Source organism: Somniosus microcephalus, chromosome 3 (genome assembly GCF_052327205.1).
Source record: "Somniosus microcephalus isolate GS21.2 chromosome 3, FLI_Smic_1.0, whole genome shotgun sequence".
Classification (NCBI taxonomy): domain Eukaryota; kingdom Metazoa; phylum Chordata; class Chondrichthyes; order Squaliformes; family Somniosidae; genus Somniosus; species Somniosus microcephalus.
Window position 1 is genome coordinate 148,109,678 of NC_140989.1, and position 16,413 is coordinate 148,126,090.

A 16,413-nucleotide genomic window follows, 5' to 3' on the forward strand; every position below is an offset into this window, starting at 1 on the left:
ATGACACGGTCACATAATTTTTTCACAATTCCTAAGACACTAGGTATTTTAACAGCAAATTTGTACAATGAGTCCAATCATCAGTTGTGAAAAGGTGTGATCACAGTGGTACCCATCAGCTATGGTCTGTATAACAAACAAATTTTGATTGTGACTTGAGAAACCTAGAGCATATGAAAGTTGCAGCTGGCATTTTCTTTAGACACAAAGTTTGAACTACAAGAGTACTTTCATAATACTTTAATAATGCAGAGTATACCAATAAATTACATAATTTTGTTCCTCCATAAAATGAATAAGCTCATTTATACAACATATTTTCCATGAGATAAAATATCAAAACCACTACCCAACTTATTACAGTGAATAAACATAGTTGGCACTTGTCACTCAAATGAGAAACATTTAATATATTAAGAGGTTTGCTGCATGGACAGTGGAGACCTGGAACAGCCATGCATTTTTTTAATATCTAACATACAAAAATAATTCAGCCAACACAAACCAACACTTGGTTTCCATCTAGAAATCCTTTACATATTTCTGATCAAGGTCAGAAAAATCGTAAATAATCACCACCCGTTACATAAAAAGTATACTTTATGGCCAAGGGAGTAATAAGTTTATTACATCTATGAGGCAGACCTATATGTTACAATTGGTTTGTGATTGTAATATAGACATCACTTCCTTTTCCATTAGCTACCTTCTATGACAAAAGTGAGTTTCAAACCCCCCCCCAAAAAAGTAGAAAAGAAATCAGAACTGCGTGTACTCATATACATCTGAAATCAATACACAAACTATGGAAGTTAGAATACTAGCATAAACCTATAGTGTAAACACTGATGTGACTGCACTATGCAAATGTCCCCATCCACCTTAACATTTAAATGGCACACAAATGTATTACAAAATAAAAAGCTACCCCCCCCCCCCCCCCAAGAAACGGTATATACAGTAACAAAAGATTTTTAAAAAATGAGTATGAAAAATTGAGGAACTAAATTATTGTTCATGCCACTGTGGACCAAGAAGAAGAAAAAACCCTTAGTAACACTAGAACGTGGAAGGATCAAAATGAACTACAACTTTGTCCAGTCAGATTCTGTACTGTATGTTTCCTGCTCACAACTTTTTATTTCACTTGGATAACTGCTCCCACTGAAGTTGCCCATTGGAGTTGACCGGCAAGCAAAACTGTTGACATCAGGACATGAGCAGTCAACAAATGCCTCTTCTGATAATTGTTGCTTTAATTCCTCTAATTCTTCTACTTGGAAGATGCTTGTCTGTCCCAGCAGAAAGTCACAGATCCTGTTTAAAATAAACATATTTAACAACTTCATAGTATGCTAGAATATTCCTAGTTAACATGCTGAAACATTATTAAAATTTAGAAATGAATGGTTCAGCTAGTTACAAGAACGCGTAGCTTAACAATAAAGATCAGGAAGATCTCGCTTTCAATCCCCAGTGTATGCTGAGTTAGCAGATTTCAGCCAGGGTGAGCACTACAATTGACCATAGTCCTTAGTGTCACTGGACTTGGGAGGAAGGAAAAAAAAGCCACAATCTCTGCTTACTATTCCATGATGGCTGCTGGAAAAGTGACTTTGTGGATGTCTGGTGAGGATTCAAGATCATGCTTGGAATCAGTGCATACCACAGTTGAATAACTCACCAACACATCTCACATATGAAGCCTAGCCAGTTTTGGGAGGTATTGGTGTAGAACTTTACAGCAGCGAAGAATTAAACAAAAATGACACTGCATCTACTCTATTAAACTGCATTTTAAAATTTAATTAAAGGACATTCATTATAAAGTGTACGTAGGATATTGCCCGATAGGTAACAGGGCTGTTGAGTTCAAAATTAAAATATTTATGAACCATTGTAATGTGGAAGATCCCAAGATACTATTTGATAAAATGGTGGCGAGAAATAAAATCTGGTGGAAAAGATTGGCAATTTATTTTGTGGTCAGCATAACAATCAGTATTTGGATAATTTCAGGACTTCTTTGGCTCACTCTACAGTTAGTAATTTTGAAAGTGGCAAAAGGTGTTAGTGTTATAAAAAAAAGTTTGAACAATGTATAAAGGAAAAGGACCCAAATACACAACGAAAGTGAAAATTGGGAGAGAAGAAACTGAGTAACTATTGAAGAGGAGGAACAGGGGAAAAAGGTAATGCCATGGGCACATAATTATTATAGGAATGTTAGACTTAAAGGAACGTGCAACCTAAAATCTTCTACACAACGTACATAACTCCAAGCATTTATACCAACAATGGAATTTAATGCCCATGCCTCACTGTCAAAGGATTACTGGAACAATTAATTTTATCTTACGATGTTGGAAGTATAAACAAACCAGAACTACAGGCTGATTAAGGATATATTTGAAACAATACAAATAGATGAAATCTGCACAGAATCTATTTGATTTTATAGCCAGTCTTAACCTGTGATTGGTTAATGTAAATTTTCTTTGCAAAATTAGAGATGTGGATCAGCGAAAACACTCCAAATATGTTCAGCGCAAGCCATTCTTAAACCCTCAAACAACCTCCTCCCACCAGCTGTTTTACAAAACTCCATGGAAAAAGGATACATTTGCGACATGGAGGCTAAGCGCAAGAAATGCTACAACTGCTATATGCAGTAAACTGAAAGATTAGTTGATTACTTTGCTGCATGGCTTTGGTTCAAAGACATTGGCCCAGAAATTCAGGTCACCACGGGTGAGTACGCACGGGGTACTCACCCGTAAGCCCAATGGAAGTGCCGGTTTCCTGCATGCACTGCGCATGCGCGGGAAACCGGCACTTTCGTTCCCCTGAAAGGGGTTCAGAGGTCGAACGCGTGCGCAGGAGAGGCTGCGCGTGCACATCGAACTTACTTTTTTTTTTGCAGGTTTTCCTGGGAGGGTAAGACATGTAAAAAGCAGTCGCAAGGCCTGCTTTTTACAAGGTAAGTGGTGAATTAATTAAAATTAAAAGAGTTTTTCCACAGGTTTATTATTTTTAAATACTTTAAAGAAAGGCAAGTTTATTTTTAGCCCCGTTAGAAAATAAAATTATTCTTTTCAAAAATTTAAATTATTGTTTAATAGTTCTCATGTAATTTATAGTTTATTTAAAAAATGTGATTTAAAAAAAATGTATTTGAAGATTGTGATTTTTGGGGCTTATAGTATTTATAAGTTTGACAGCCCTTCCTGTCAAACTTATGAATGAAGCATTCCCTGCTCCGATTGGCTCCCCATGGCCCACGTGATCCCAGGGGACGCATCGAACTAACTGCGCACCTGGGATATACAAGCACTGCGCGCCGGCAGTTGGAGGCGGCCCAGGATCGCAATTCCACGGGGACCCACAGCTCAACGGCTGGCACGCTAGGTAAGTGCAGGTTGGGGGCTTACACCCGCGGGAAGCCCCCGACCCGAATTTCTGAGCCATAACCTGATAATACTCATGCTATTAAGATTTTTAAGCTCTTTTTAAAAAAAAATATAAACTGTTTAGAAAAATATCACAAACTTACTGCTCTTCTCACTATTTAAAGAAGGTACAATGAAATAAATAAATAAAACAGAATTTTTGTAGCAATATCAGAAGTATATCCCCAAATTGTGATTTGGTTATTCTTGGAACAATTTTATTGACTGCCATATTTTCCTATATTACAACAGTAACTACACTTCAAAAGTACTTAATTGGCTGTGAAACACTTTGGGGCGTCCCGAGATCATAAATAGGGCTCTATAAATGCAAGTTCTTACTTTCTTAAGCAAATCTTTGACTTCTTTTGACAAAAAGCTTTGGTTATAATAAGGGCTTCCAAACTAAGAAAGACTTGACTGTCTCATTGAAAAGTTCTACAGTATTTCACAAAGTACCTCAAATATTGAAAGGGAGTTCATAGTCTGGTTTGAAACAAGCTACAAGTGAGGTAAGAATATTCACTATCGTTTTAGTTGTTCAATGCGATGGTCATGCATTTGGAATGGACAACAATCTTGTCATTACTGCTGTAGACAAAATTATAATTTTGAATTTGAAGATGTGACATTGTAGACGATGGTGACCTGTAGATTATTGCAAAAGCAGTCGATACTGGGAACAGAAATTTCAGGCTGTGCCAATGCTGAAACATAGAAACATAGAAGATAGGAGCAGGAGTAGGCCATTTGGCCCCTCGAGCCTGCTCCACCATTCAATGCGATCATGGCTGATCATCCAAATTCAGTACCCTGTCCCTGCTTTCTCCCCATATCCCTTGATCCCCTTAGCCTTAAGAAATATATCTAACTCCTTCTTGAATATATTTAATGAATTGGCCTCAACTGTCTTCTGTGGTAGAGAATTCCACAGGTTCACCACTCTCTGGGTGAAGAAAATCCTCCTCATCTCTGTCCTAAATGGCTTACCCCTTATCCTTAGACTGTGACCCCTGGTTCTGGACTCCCCCGCCATCAGGAACATCCTTCCTGCATCTAGTCCTGTTAGAATTTTATAAGTTTCAATGAGATCCCCTCTCATTCTTCTGAACTCCAGCGCGTAGAAGCCCAATCGGCCCAATCTCTCCTCAAACGTCATTCCTGCCATCCCAGGTATCAGTCTGGTGAATCTTCGCTGCACTCCCTCAATGGCAAGAACATCCTTCCTCAGATAAGGCGACCACAACTGCACACAATACTCAAGGTGTGGTCTCACCAAGGCCCTGTACAACTGCAGCAAGACATCCTTGTTCCTGTACTCAAACCCTCTCGCTATGAAGGCCAGCATTTGCCTTCTTAACCGCCTGCTGCACCTGCATGCTTACCTTCAGCGACTGGTGCACAAGGACACCCAGGTCTCATTGCACTTCCCCTTTTCCCAATCTATTGCCGTTCAGATAATAATCTGCCTTCCTGTTTTTGCCACCAAAGTGGATAACCTCACATTTATCCACATTATACTGCATCTGCCAAGCATCTGCCCAAATCGTACTGGAGTTTCTCTGCATCCTCCTCACAGCACACATAGCTTTGTGTCGTCTGCAAACTTGGAGATATTACATCTGGTTCCCTCGTCTAGATCATTAATATATAGTGAATAACTGGGGTCCTAGCACCGATCCCTGCAGTACACCACTAGTCACTGCCTTCCACCAGGAAGATGACCCGTTTATTCCAACTCTGCTTCCTGTCTGCCAACCAGTTTTCTATCCAAGTCAGTACCTTACCCCAAATCCCATGTGCTTTAACTTTACATGCTAATCTCTTATGCGGGACCTTATCGAAAGCCTTCTGAAAGTCCAAATACACCACATCCACTGGTTCTCCCTTATCTATTCTACCAGTTACATCCTCAAAAAATTCCAGTAGATTAGTCAAGCACGATTTACCTTTTGTAAATCCATGTTGACTTTGTCCGATCCTGTCACTGTTTTCCAAGTGCTCTGCTATTACATCTTTTATAATGGACTCTGGCATTTTCCCCACTACCGATGTCAGGCTTACCGGTCTATAATTCCCCGTTTTTTCTCTACCACCTTTTTTAAATAGTGGGGTAACATTAGCTACCCTCCAATCCATGGGAACTGTTCGAGTCTATAGAATTTTGGAAGATGACCAGCAATGCATCTACTATTTCTAGGGCCACTTCCTTAAATACCCTAGGATGTAGATGATCAGGCCCTGGGGATTTATCGGCCTTCAATGCCATCAATTTCCCTAACACCATTTCCCTACAAATACCGATTTCATTCAGTTCCTCCCTCTCATTAGATCCTATGTTCCCCGACATCTCGGAGTTTATTTGTGTCCTCTCCTTTGTGAAGACAGAACCAAAGTATGTATTTAATTGGTCTGCCATTTCTTTATTCCCCATCATAAATTCCCCTGATTCTGACTGCAAGGGACCTATGCTTGACTTCACCAATCTTATTCGCTTCACATATCTATAGAAGCTTTTACAGTCAGTTTTTATGTTCCCTGCAAGCTTACTTTCATACTCTGAAAAACGATAGGTCTGGATATTTTGCAGGGGTATTCCCAGTGTCCTGCTTTAACTTCGGCAGGAAACTGACAGAATCTCTGGAGAAAAAGTGGAAATAATCAAGCTAAAAACAGATTGGTGTCTGTTCAGGTGCACTCAGTTGCAAGAGGACAATAGAAAAAGCTTGATAATATCAGGAAATCAAAAATGCTATTAGTGTAACTTAAGTAGAGGCTTTTTCAATAACTCACTGCCCCATTTATACTTTATGACAGTGAGGTGTGGGCATTAAAGATAAATGATAAATGTGGAACAGATTGGGTGCAAGCAGACTATAACAAGATCAGGTGACAAATCAATATGGAAAATATTCTGGCTGACAGAATTCAAACAAGATGGATACAATACCTTGGGTACATTCAATGGATGGCCACAAGCATTTGAATCAGTGGCAACTAAGAAAATCAAAGCTTTATTTGCATTACAGTATATCAGAGAAACAGTGGATGGAAGAGAGCTGAGGCTTCAAACTGAACAACAAAGAAATGAGTGGTGCTGGGCTATCGTGGAATGTCAATTGTAAAGGCCAAAGCTGGAAGGAAGATGATCTTGCTGCCACAATTTAAGCCATTTGTTTCATTACCTACAGTGGTGATCAATTTATACTATTGCACAAGTGAACAACTACATAATGTACTTGGAGAAGAGGTTTATCATCTTGTGTTCAAACATGCACCACAAAATGTCAGCAGGCAGAGCCTTTTTTAATAAGTCAGTGTTTTCTTGGCAGTACATTTTTCTGTGTAATAGCCATGCTGCAGATTAAGGGCATTATTCTAAACATAGTTGAAGGCAATACATATTTTATAGCCTTTATTTTGTACCTAATTTTTGATGATAATCTGATATTCTACATTTTATCATGGGCAATAGAAATGATGCTCTCGGACATGTCAGTTTTTCCTCACAGTTCATCCCGATGTTAGGGCTCAGTCTCGTGGCACTTCTCTGCATCATTTCCAGGGCTTTATTGGCCTCGATTTTGCAGTGGGTAATGATGGCAAACAAGTCAGTGTTTGTTGTCATTACCCCTCTGAAACTGGCCGTAATTTCAGGATTTAGCACATGTAAATGCAGAAATCCTGAAGTTGCGGGCGGTCAGTCAGTCATTTACTGCTCTGACACAGGCTGTGCTGTGGACCTCATTCTCCCCCACCAGCACCATTGCCAGCAATCCGTAAAATCAGTGGAACTGACAAAACTTGAGCTTTTCGCTCTAATATCGCTGTTAAATACCCCATTAAATGTTGAGCCATGTTGGAATAGGTGCAACTGGGGTTTTAACCATGTATTGACTGCTAAACAATCGTTTCGCCCCAAAACACAAATTTTTATAGTGGAGTGTCAAATTTCTCCATTATAATAAAAATGATTTTTTTTTTTTTTTAAAGTTTGTTCATGATATTTCAGCTTCTACTTTAACCCCAGTGTATGCCCCAACCTTTATTTCACTAACTTAAAACATTTTTTTTTTTTTTTAAAGTGCAAATAATTCAGTGCTTTCCATTTCTGGGTTTGATGTCCGAGAATTTGTCAATGCGATTGGCTGCTTAGACAGCTTGTTGACATCACTGCAGCTTTTCGTTGGAGTCCCATTACACAGCGCAATCAACTGCACGTCGAGAAAGGTAAAGTTCTTGCCACAGAGATCACAAGATCTCCGTGGGCAGCTTTCTTTGAGGTTAGCTCTCATCCAGAAAGTTGTTATATTGAAGATCAGTTGCGCACTTGACAATGTCATTTTAAAGAACAAAATTAGCAGGCAATTGCAACTGAAACCAAACCGGAAGATGAAGAATCCCCACTGCAGACATATTTATTTGTACCTGAACACTGAATGAATGAGAATTTGAATGCAGTTTTAAAAATCTGGTATCAGTGACTATAAAGCTGTCTGATTGTGGTAAAAACCCAACTGGTTCGCTAATATCCTTTACAGAAGGAAGTACATAACCGGTCTGGTCTATGTACGACTCCAGTCCCAGACCAACGTGGTGGACTCTTAACTGTCCTCTGAAATGGCATAATAAGCCACTCTGTTGCATCAAACCACTAACAGCGGTGTGAAAAAGTGGCCCACCACCACCTTCTCAGGCCAACTAGGGATGGGCAATAAATGTTGGCCCTGCCAACAACATCCACATCCCAAGAATGCATAATAAAACAATAAAGAATTACTCTTCCCAGTGATGAGCATTCATCCATTTTAACATCTTACAGCAATATCAAATTAGTACAATTCAATTTCACTGCTTTGATCTTACCTGTCGTAGATCAGGCCATCAATTCCATTCTGCTTCAGTATTCTCCTGTTTTCAGACTCATTGGTATCATCGCCCCAGCAAAAAATGACCAATTCTTTTGACTTGGCTTGTTGAATATAGTCCAGATTTCGCAGCAAGTCCTCTGCATGAACATTGACTCCCTTTTAACAGAAAACAGAAAGTTTAAGTAGTGGAACAAGGAAATTAAGTTACAGTATTTGAAAGCATAATATTAAACACAGTACTCTTGCTTGGGTACATGGAAACGTACAGGACCGGTACTTACCAGAATGTTTTCAGACTGTGCAAAACTCATTGCAATTGGTGTGGTTCGGCATCGGAGATCCATAAGCTCTGGATAGATGTTAGAATAGCCTTGGGTCAAGAAAAGAACTGGATACTTGTTTTGCTTCTGCCTGATCCTAGAAAAATAAAATTGTTAAGTATTTAACTTTGGAAAAAAAAACATTAACTCTCCCCCTTGCCTGAGGACTAATGGGAAAGAGGCAGTAATGTGCAGTGCCTCCAACCTACTTTATTAAGGCCCTCAAATATTCAGGTTCTAGGTACTGAGAAGAGCACAAAATGTGTTTTTTTATATCATAGTGTGCTACTAGTGGCAGGAATATTTGGTCTGGCACTGATGGCACACTATTTAACTGGTTAGCTACTTCTGGCTGTTCAGGTTTACAATGAGAGCAATTTAGTCATCAACACAGGAATTTGAAGAATTCTGAAGATAATTTGATGAATTAGTGGCTTAGATTGTACTTGAAGAAAATGGCTGATTTTGCTTGCAACATACCGAGGAAATAAAATTAATTTGGTTTCTGAAAGACATGTCATTAGATATTAGGGAATTCCAGTATTAGACAGTATTCTAAAATTAGCTGACTTAAAACGAGTACACAAAACATCAACTACACATAAAATGCACACAAAAGCAGTGACTAAACTTCAGAAAAGTAATTTATTGGTTAAGTACTTGAGGCAACCCGAGGTGAAGAGTGCTATATAAAATTCAATTTTCTCTAGCAAGATAATCTCTCTCATTTACATTCAAATTAGTCAACAAAAAACTGATCAACATACTGATTTAACCACCAAATGCAGTAATAATCTTGTTGAAAAGTTGATAACTTAATACTTGTGTGCCATAAAGTACTTTGGCAGCACTACAACTCCCATACAAAATGCTTAGGTTCTTGAACCGGAGAATCAAATTCCAATCTCAAGTCTTGATGATATTCATATGTGGCTTTCCCCAAATGCCAAGTTTTTCCAGTCTCAAATATACATGTTTTCTCTTTGGGAAGGGGAAAATGAAAGAAGAGTAAATGAATTCCTGGATTAATGATGGGTGGAAAACTAAAAATCAGCTACAGCTGCTACTCCCGTCTTTTATCTGCTGCAAGTGTGCGCGTGTGTACATTGGATATGTCTGTTTTGTTGGACAGGATCAGGCTGCACTGCCAGCAAGGAAAAAATATTAATTTCAAATATCAAAAAATAAACTTACATTGAACAGACATCAGCAACAAACGAGGAGAATACTATTCTTCGATTAGATACATTTTCCAAGACACATTTTAGGATTATATCAATAGCTTGATTCATGTCCAAATAGGTTGGCATGTTGCCCTCCCAGGTACCATCCTATTAACAGAGGAAAATACACAATTATTATGCATGTTTGTAACATTTTAAAACTTGTTTTAGTTTCTGTAGACAACCAATACAATTAAAAACAGCATATAAGCAGTGCATAAAGTACAACCTCAAATAAAACATTGTAAAACATGCTAAGTAGCAGCATTCTTTGTCTGACATTACAGTGACTTGCAAGCCATGCCAAGCATTCATGATTGAAAACTAAAAAACAGTTGAGTTTGAAAAATAAACTAGGTCATGAATCTATTTTGCTAATTCCTTCCTCCAATTTCCTTCTGCTGCAATAACAGACTCCCACACCAGCTATCTTCATGGCCTCTCAACAAAATGTCTTATTTAGTGGAATAGTGCAGAGCTGCAATCAGTTTTGTGCTGCAGACCTGTGCCTATTGGGTTCATATTTCCTAAATTAATTTCCCACTAGGGTCAACAAAGAAGAACTGTTAATCTCAAGTCTATGCTAGATTTAAAAGCAAGTGTCAAAGATGCAAGAAAGAATATTGGTCAGGACACCTGCTTGTCTTCAAATAGTGCAATGGGATTTTGGTTTAACATCGCATCTGAAAGACGCCACCTCCAACAATGCAGAACACCCTTGGTATTGCAATGAAGTGTCAGCATCAACTACCTGCTGAATTAATGGAGTAGGGCTTGAACTCACAACCTTGAGTCAGAGGCAACAGTGCTACCAACTAAGCCAAGTCAACACTTGCTAATCCACTGTGCTTAGTTACAGATTGAAGCCTTTTCTTGTACATTAACAACTTGAAATAGCCTTTCATTTTCTGAATGGTAGTTATAAAAGTAACCTGTAAATTAGTCTTTAGCGTTTAATGAAAGCAAATGGAAGATGTCCAACAACATTCTGCATGCTTTTAAGTGTTTATAGGACTATGTTTTTATTAGTCCAACAGGTGGAAAGCATCCTAAATTTCCATATCCATTAACTGAAAACCTAAGCTCCATCATTCTGCATAAACAAATGAGGTTAACAATTCAATTACAACATATATAAAAATTCAGACCAAGTACTACGCTACAAATCATCAAGTAATACAATGTTGCGATCAGTTAACAAAAGGGCGTAATTGTTGACAAATAAGCAAGCAATGTTAGTATCCTTTCCCCGGTATCCTCTCCCCAACATCCAATACAAAAATCACCAGTCCGATAAATGACGATCAAGAATGGATAAACTGTCAAGTAATGCAAGTGAAGTTCTGCCCTAGAACTTAGCAGGTTATGACGATGCTAACATTGTAAATAAGTTTCAGACTGCTGCACGGACCACATCCCAACAAAAACACAAAAGGCACAATGTTGTACTACTGAGGACATATATTACTTACTTTTTGTTGATAGGGCCATTTGACTTCTATGTTGAATCCAATGTGCTCAGGTACACATACTAAAACCTAAAAAAAAATAAATGACATTTAATTCATGCTAAAATGTGATTCACAAAAAAGTTGAACACAAATTAAATTTCAGAAATAAAATATTAACAGCTTTCTAAAATAGGCAATTAATTTCACATGTAAATGAAACTTGAAAGTGCAAAAATATATATTAAACTCTAATCATGTAAAGAAAATACCTATGTAAAGAAAATATATGGCAACAGTGGCGTACCATTTTCATTCCACTCGTTAACATCCTCACAACTCACATGTAGTCCCTCAATCAAGGGATGGAAATGGTGTTCTAAAGTGACCTATTGGGCATTCTATATAAATCAATCAAATTATGTACCTGCTGCAAGGGAGGAAATGGCTGGTTTTCTGAAACATCATTTTCATCATCCACTGAATTTTCTATGGAATTAAAAAATCAAAGAACTTAGATATGAATTTTGAACAAATCAGATTAAACATCTTCCTACAAAATCATGGATAAACACAGCAATGGTTAGAATAAAGACTAAATATATAAAACTCAGCTAATGCATTCAATTTAATGAAAACACAAAACTTTGACAATGTGTTTCAAGCAGACTTGCTTTCAAAAAGGTGCCAAAAGGTTGATGGATGAAATTAATTTAATTTGTTGCCCAAGACAGGTTTTGTTTCAAGGCAAAATTTAGAACAACTAGTTTCAGTGAAATTGATGATTTAATTTCATTACTCACGTGTGTTTGATGGCATTTCCAATCCCTTGATCAGTATACTCAAGTGACCTAGCTTCCCATGACATTATCCTACTACAATTTTCATGTTAAACTATGGACAATGGGTATCTTATAGATAAGAGAGGCAGCTGGTAGTTTTAGGGAGGGGCTGTGGAAACATAGGAACACTGCTGGCGAGAAGCTCAAAACCAACGTTAATATGAAAAAATGTGTATTGCAACTTTTTAACTATAATGTCTGAAAGTATGATGGACAATCTTTCATGGTAAACTATGAAATATTTGTATTTCACTGCTCTTACTGCTGAGTAAGAGAGTCACAACCAAGTTGCATAGGTCATTCACAAGCAAAAATAAATTTCACTTCACTATATATTCCATTTATATTATGGTTGTGCAAAAATAAATTTAAGGAACACTAGAGGTAGTTAAAGGGGAAGGAAAATCTGGGGAACATTACTTATTCAACGCACTCAATTTTCCAAGTAGCTGCCAATACAGACCAAAGTAGCAAAGTAATACAGACCATTAGGGTCTCAGTTTCAACTGGTCTGCACTGAGTTAACTGACCTCACACTGGGCAGGGGCTGGGAATATGGGGATGATGGAGGCAGAAGAGATGTTACAGCTGGCCTGAGCACCCTGCATTAATGGGGGACAGAACTGACATGGGGTTACCACTCCTGATCAATGGCCAATGACTCTACTAAAAATGTGTGTGTTTGGGCAACGGGTCAAGACAATTTGTGACAGTCACCATCAAAACTCACATGAATAATGGCCACTTGGTTAAGGGGAAGTGGGTGATGGGGGAGTAACTGCTGCCTGTGGAATCCTACTCAGCAAGACATCACATTTGAGGGCAATGAGGGGATAGAGCAGGGAGGGAAAAAAGCATTTTACCACTACAGAAATTGAACCTTAACAGGTCTCAGCAGATGTATCTGCCATTTTTCTCAGACTCAAGCTGCATGTTTAAGGCTGACAAAACTGGGCAGGTTTGTTTTATTACCTCTACAACAAATAGAACCAAGTGATAACTTAAAATAAATCTGGTACATTACAAACATGAACTCCTTTTTTGCCTTTAACAATGCAAGTGATCCCCATAGTAATGAAAAAATGATTAGTATGGATTTTAGATTCTGAATCTTACTGTAATAAACTGAGAATGGATACTTGCTAGTAATTGCAAGACAATAATCTGAGGGGTTCAGAAAATATCAAACTGCAAGAATGAAAATTGAGGTTTATAGCAGGCACCCAAACTCCAAGATGAGATCACAGCCTTGAAATCATTTCAACAATTTGATTTTTAAAAATGAGAATTTTATTGGGATTTCTTTTTGCTGTTTAAGATCTGTGGATTTCTATCACTGGCTAGCATTAGAGATACCGGCAGCAAGTGTGCTCCATGTGAAGCAATAGTGTTACTATAATTTGGTTAAGTATGTATTTATTTCCAAGTATGAAAGATCTTTTCAAATAAACTGCCAAAAGTACAATTTGCATTCCTGACTCTGAATTTACATGCAAAATAGAATGAGATATACAAAGCCGAAAGAATACTTTTGAATTCAAAGCATTCTTAGAAAAAAAGAGAGTCTGGTTATTGATGTAGAAATACTGTAATTCACAAAAGAATTAAACAACATGTTTTAAAACTAACTGGTTCAAAAAGAACATCCATTTTCTAGATTGTCATTTGGAAGACTATTAGTAGGACAGCTTTTATAAAGGATTTCAAAATACAATTCTAAAACATAACCATTAAATCAAAATGTCATGTGGAACCTTTGAAACTTTCCAACTCTATATGTACCTTTATCGCCATTCACCTTCAAAGCAGCCACATGAGCCAACTGAAAGATAAAAATGGCAAGTGATTGTGCCACTTATTAGTTATGAAAGATAGTATGAGTATAGCAGTTCACTGTTGTGCCCATACTTCAAAAAATTGCCATACTATGTAACCTTGCTTATACAAGTACAGGAAACTCTTCATCTGGTGGTGCGTGGTGCCGGTTTATCAAAAAGGCCGGATTACAGAGAGGTACAGTTAAAAAGGTACAAGAGCTCCGTACACAGCAACAAATCCAGGCTTCCCTGTTGCTTAGCAACAGGTGCAGGAACCCCGGCCACAAGATCCAGGCATCCCTGTTGCTTAGCAACAGGTGCAGGAACCCCGGTTACACAGCCACAGATCCAGGAATGGCCACTAATATGAAGTAAAACTTACCTGAACCTAGTCCTGAATTTTGCCGGTTAACAGAGATTTCCTGTTATTTAGGTGCCGGTAAATCGAAAGTTTCCTGTATAAACATGCACCCTTGCTTACATAAGCTTAACATGGAAGTTACAGTCCAAACAGAATTCAAAACAAGTTAGAAGGCAATACTGAACAATTAGAATTTGTAACTTTTGAGCCTTCAGATTTCTCTTAAAAGTGACTTCACACAAAATAAGAACTTTGTGCAATGTAAAGAAAGTAAATTACTCTACAATAAGTTACCTTAAAGTAACCATGACCCATTTGGCAATTGCTCTTGCTTTTAGGTTTTCCCACGCCATGCATTATTTCAGCTAAGACAGTGGCTATCTGACCTGCTCCCAGGCCTTCATCACTGCTGCCCAAATACATTGCTAGGTGATGAGAGCAGCTGGGAGCAACTCAGCTGCTGATTTTCTTCCTCTCTCCCTGTGGGATACACCTATGTTCCACTGGATCAGAAACTTGACAATATTCAGAATCATGGATGGAAACACTCCTTCCAAAGCTCAGAGCAGCAGATTGCTATATCAACCTCCTGCTCACAGACACCTACATTTGAAGCAACAAAATTATTGACAAAGAAATTCTAACCACAAGACATTATACTGAAACAATCATTTTTCAATTTTTTGCAAAGACCAGATGAGTGCCTTTTTTTTTTAATATAAAGTATTGTGCGATTTCATAAGCAATACTAATGATCAATGTTGCTTAAAAAAAAAAACCACAAAATGATTAGTACTCATTACACCAGAATTAGAAGGACCAAGAGACTGAAGGAATTTTTAGGGTAAAGAAAGAAATGTAAATATAATAGAAAATGCTGGAAACACTCAGCAAGTCAGGCAGCATCAAAGAGAGAGAAACAGAGTCAACGTTTTGAGTCGGAGACCCTTCATCAGAAATGTAATGCTCAATTAATAGATGCTCAAGGATGAACTATTTTTATATTAATGTAATAAACGAGAAAAAAAAACTTGCAGTAGACATTATTGGCTTCACAAAAAATTAAACAGAATGTTTCACGAAAGATGGCCGAATAAGCCAAGCGATAATGATTAGGGTTGATATAACTATCAAAAAGACCAAATATGGGGAGAAAAGTTCAGCACTAACGGGGAGCAAAGCAACTAGTGCCCGGGCGCGGCGCTGCCTTCCGCGAAATTCAACAGGTGGTTAGTGGCAGCGGTAACTGGTAGCGCTCCGCGCCGCCGGCGATGAAGTCATCGCCGTGCGCAGCACCCCATTTGCAATCTTCAGGAGTGCCCCGACTTACCGCCAGACGCTATTTCCGACGGAGTCAGGAGGGCCTACTTGCGGCCGGGGAGGCGCTATTTAAAGGAGGTGTGGGGCAGCCATTTTTGTTGCTGGCCAGCACCTGCCTCCGTTCCAGTCCCCGGCCTCCTTACCTGCCCCCCCAGCGGAGTGCTGGCTGCGCTCCACGAGCCCGGCACTAGAGTGCCTGGCTCTTTTGCCGGCACTCCCGATCTCCGGGAGCCCAGCTGGGCCCCAGGTCCCCAGCTGGGCCCCGGGTCACGCTGCACAAGGCCCCTCCCCTTTAAGGGGAGGAAGGCCTGCAATACCGCGGCACATAGCGCCGCGATATTCCCTCGCAGCACCCCAAGAGGGAGGCAAGGCTACCACTCAAGTTCCGTCAATTTTTAGCCCGATCTCAAAAGCAATTTTGGTGGAAATTAGTAATAAGAACAGTGGCAACTGACACGGACAAGCCAACTGAAGGTAAACTCAGAATTGATTGAGGTCCTAAATGAGAATACATGAAATTGTAGTAATTAACAGAGGTGACACATGGAAAGAATTTCACGTAAGAAATCTGGCTGCTCAACACAAAAAAGGCGACCGAGAAGTGACCAGATAGAAGGTCTTTAAAATTATAAAAGGGATTAGATAGGGTAGACAAAAAAAAGTTTCCACTTATTGGGGGGGGGGGGGGGGGGCGGGAATCCAAAACCAAGGACCATAAATAAATCCAATAAAGAATTCAGGTGTAACTTCTTTATTCAGACT

The 16,413-nt window shown here is 38.8% G+C and overlaps 1 protein-coding gene across 1 annotated transcript in view; it reads right to left on the reverse strand.

Moving 5' to 3' along the window:
- Positions 1–225: 225 nt before the first annotated feature.
- Positions 226–16,413, reverse strand: part of gpcpd1 (glycerophosphocholine phosphodiesterase 1) — a 77,718-nt gene continuing 61,530 nt past the window's right edge. Inside the window, 8 exon segments of the mRNA XM_085981729.1 lie at positions 226–1,100; positions 1,102–1,317; positions 8,316–8,476; positions 8,602–8,737; positions 9,835–9,971; positions 11,336–11,401; positions 11,739–11,800; positions 13,936–13,975. Of these exon segments, the coding sequence (XP_085837855.1) occupies positions 1,076–1,100; positions 1,102–1,317; positions 8,316–8,476; positions 8,602–8,737; positions 9,835–9,971; positions 11,336–11,401; positions 11,739–11,800; positions 13,936–13,975 (843 nt within the window). The 3' untranslated portion in view covers positions 226–1,075.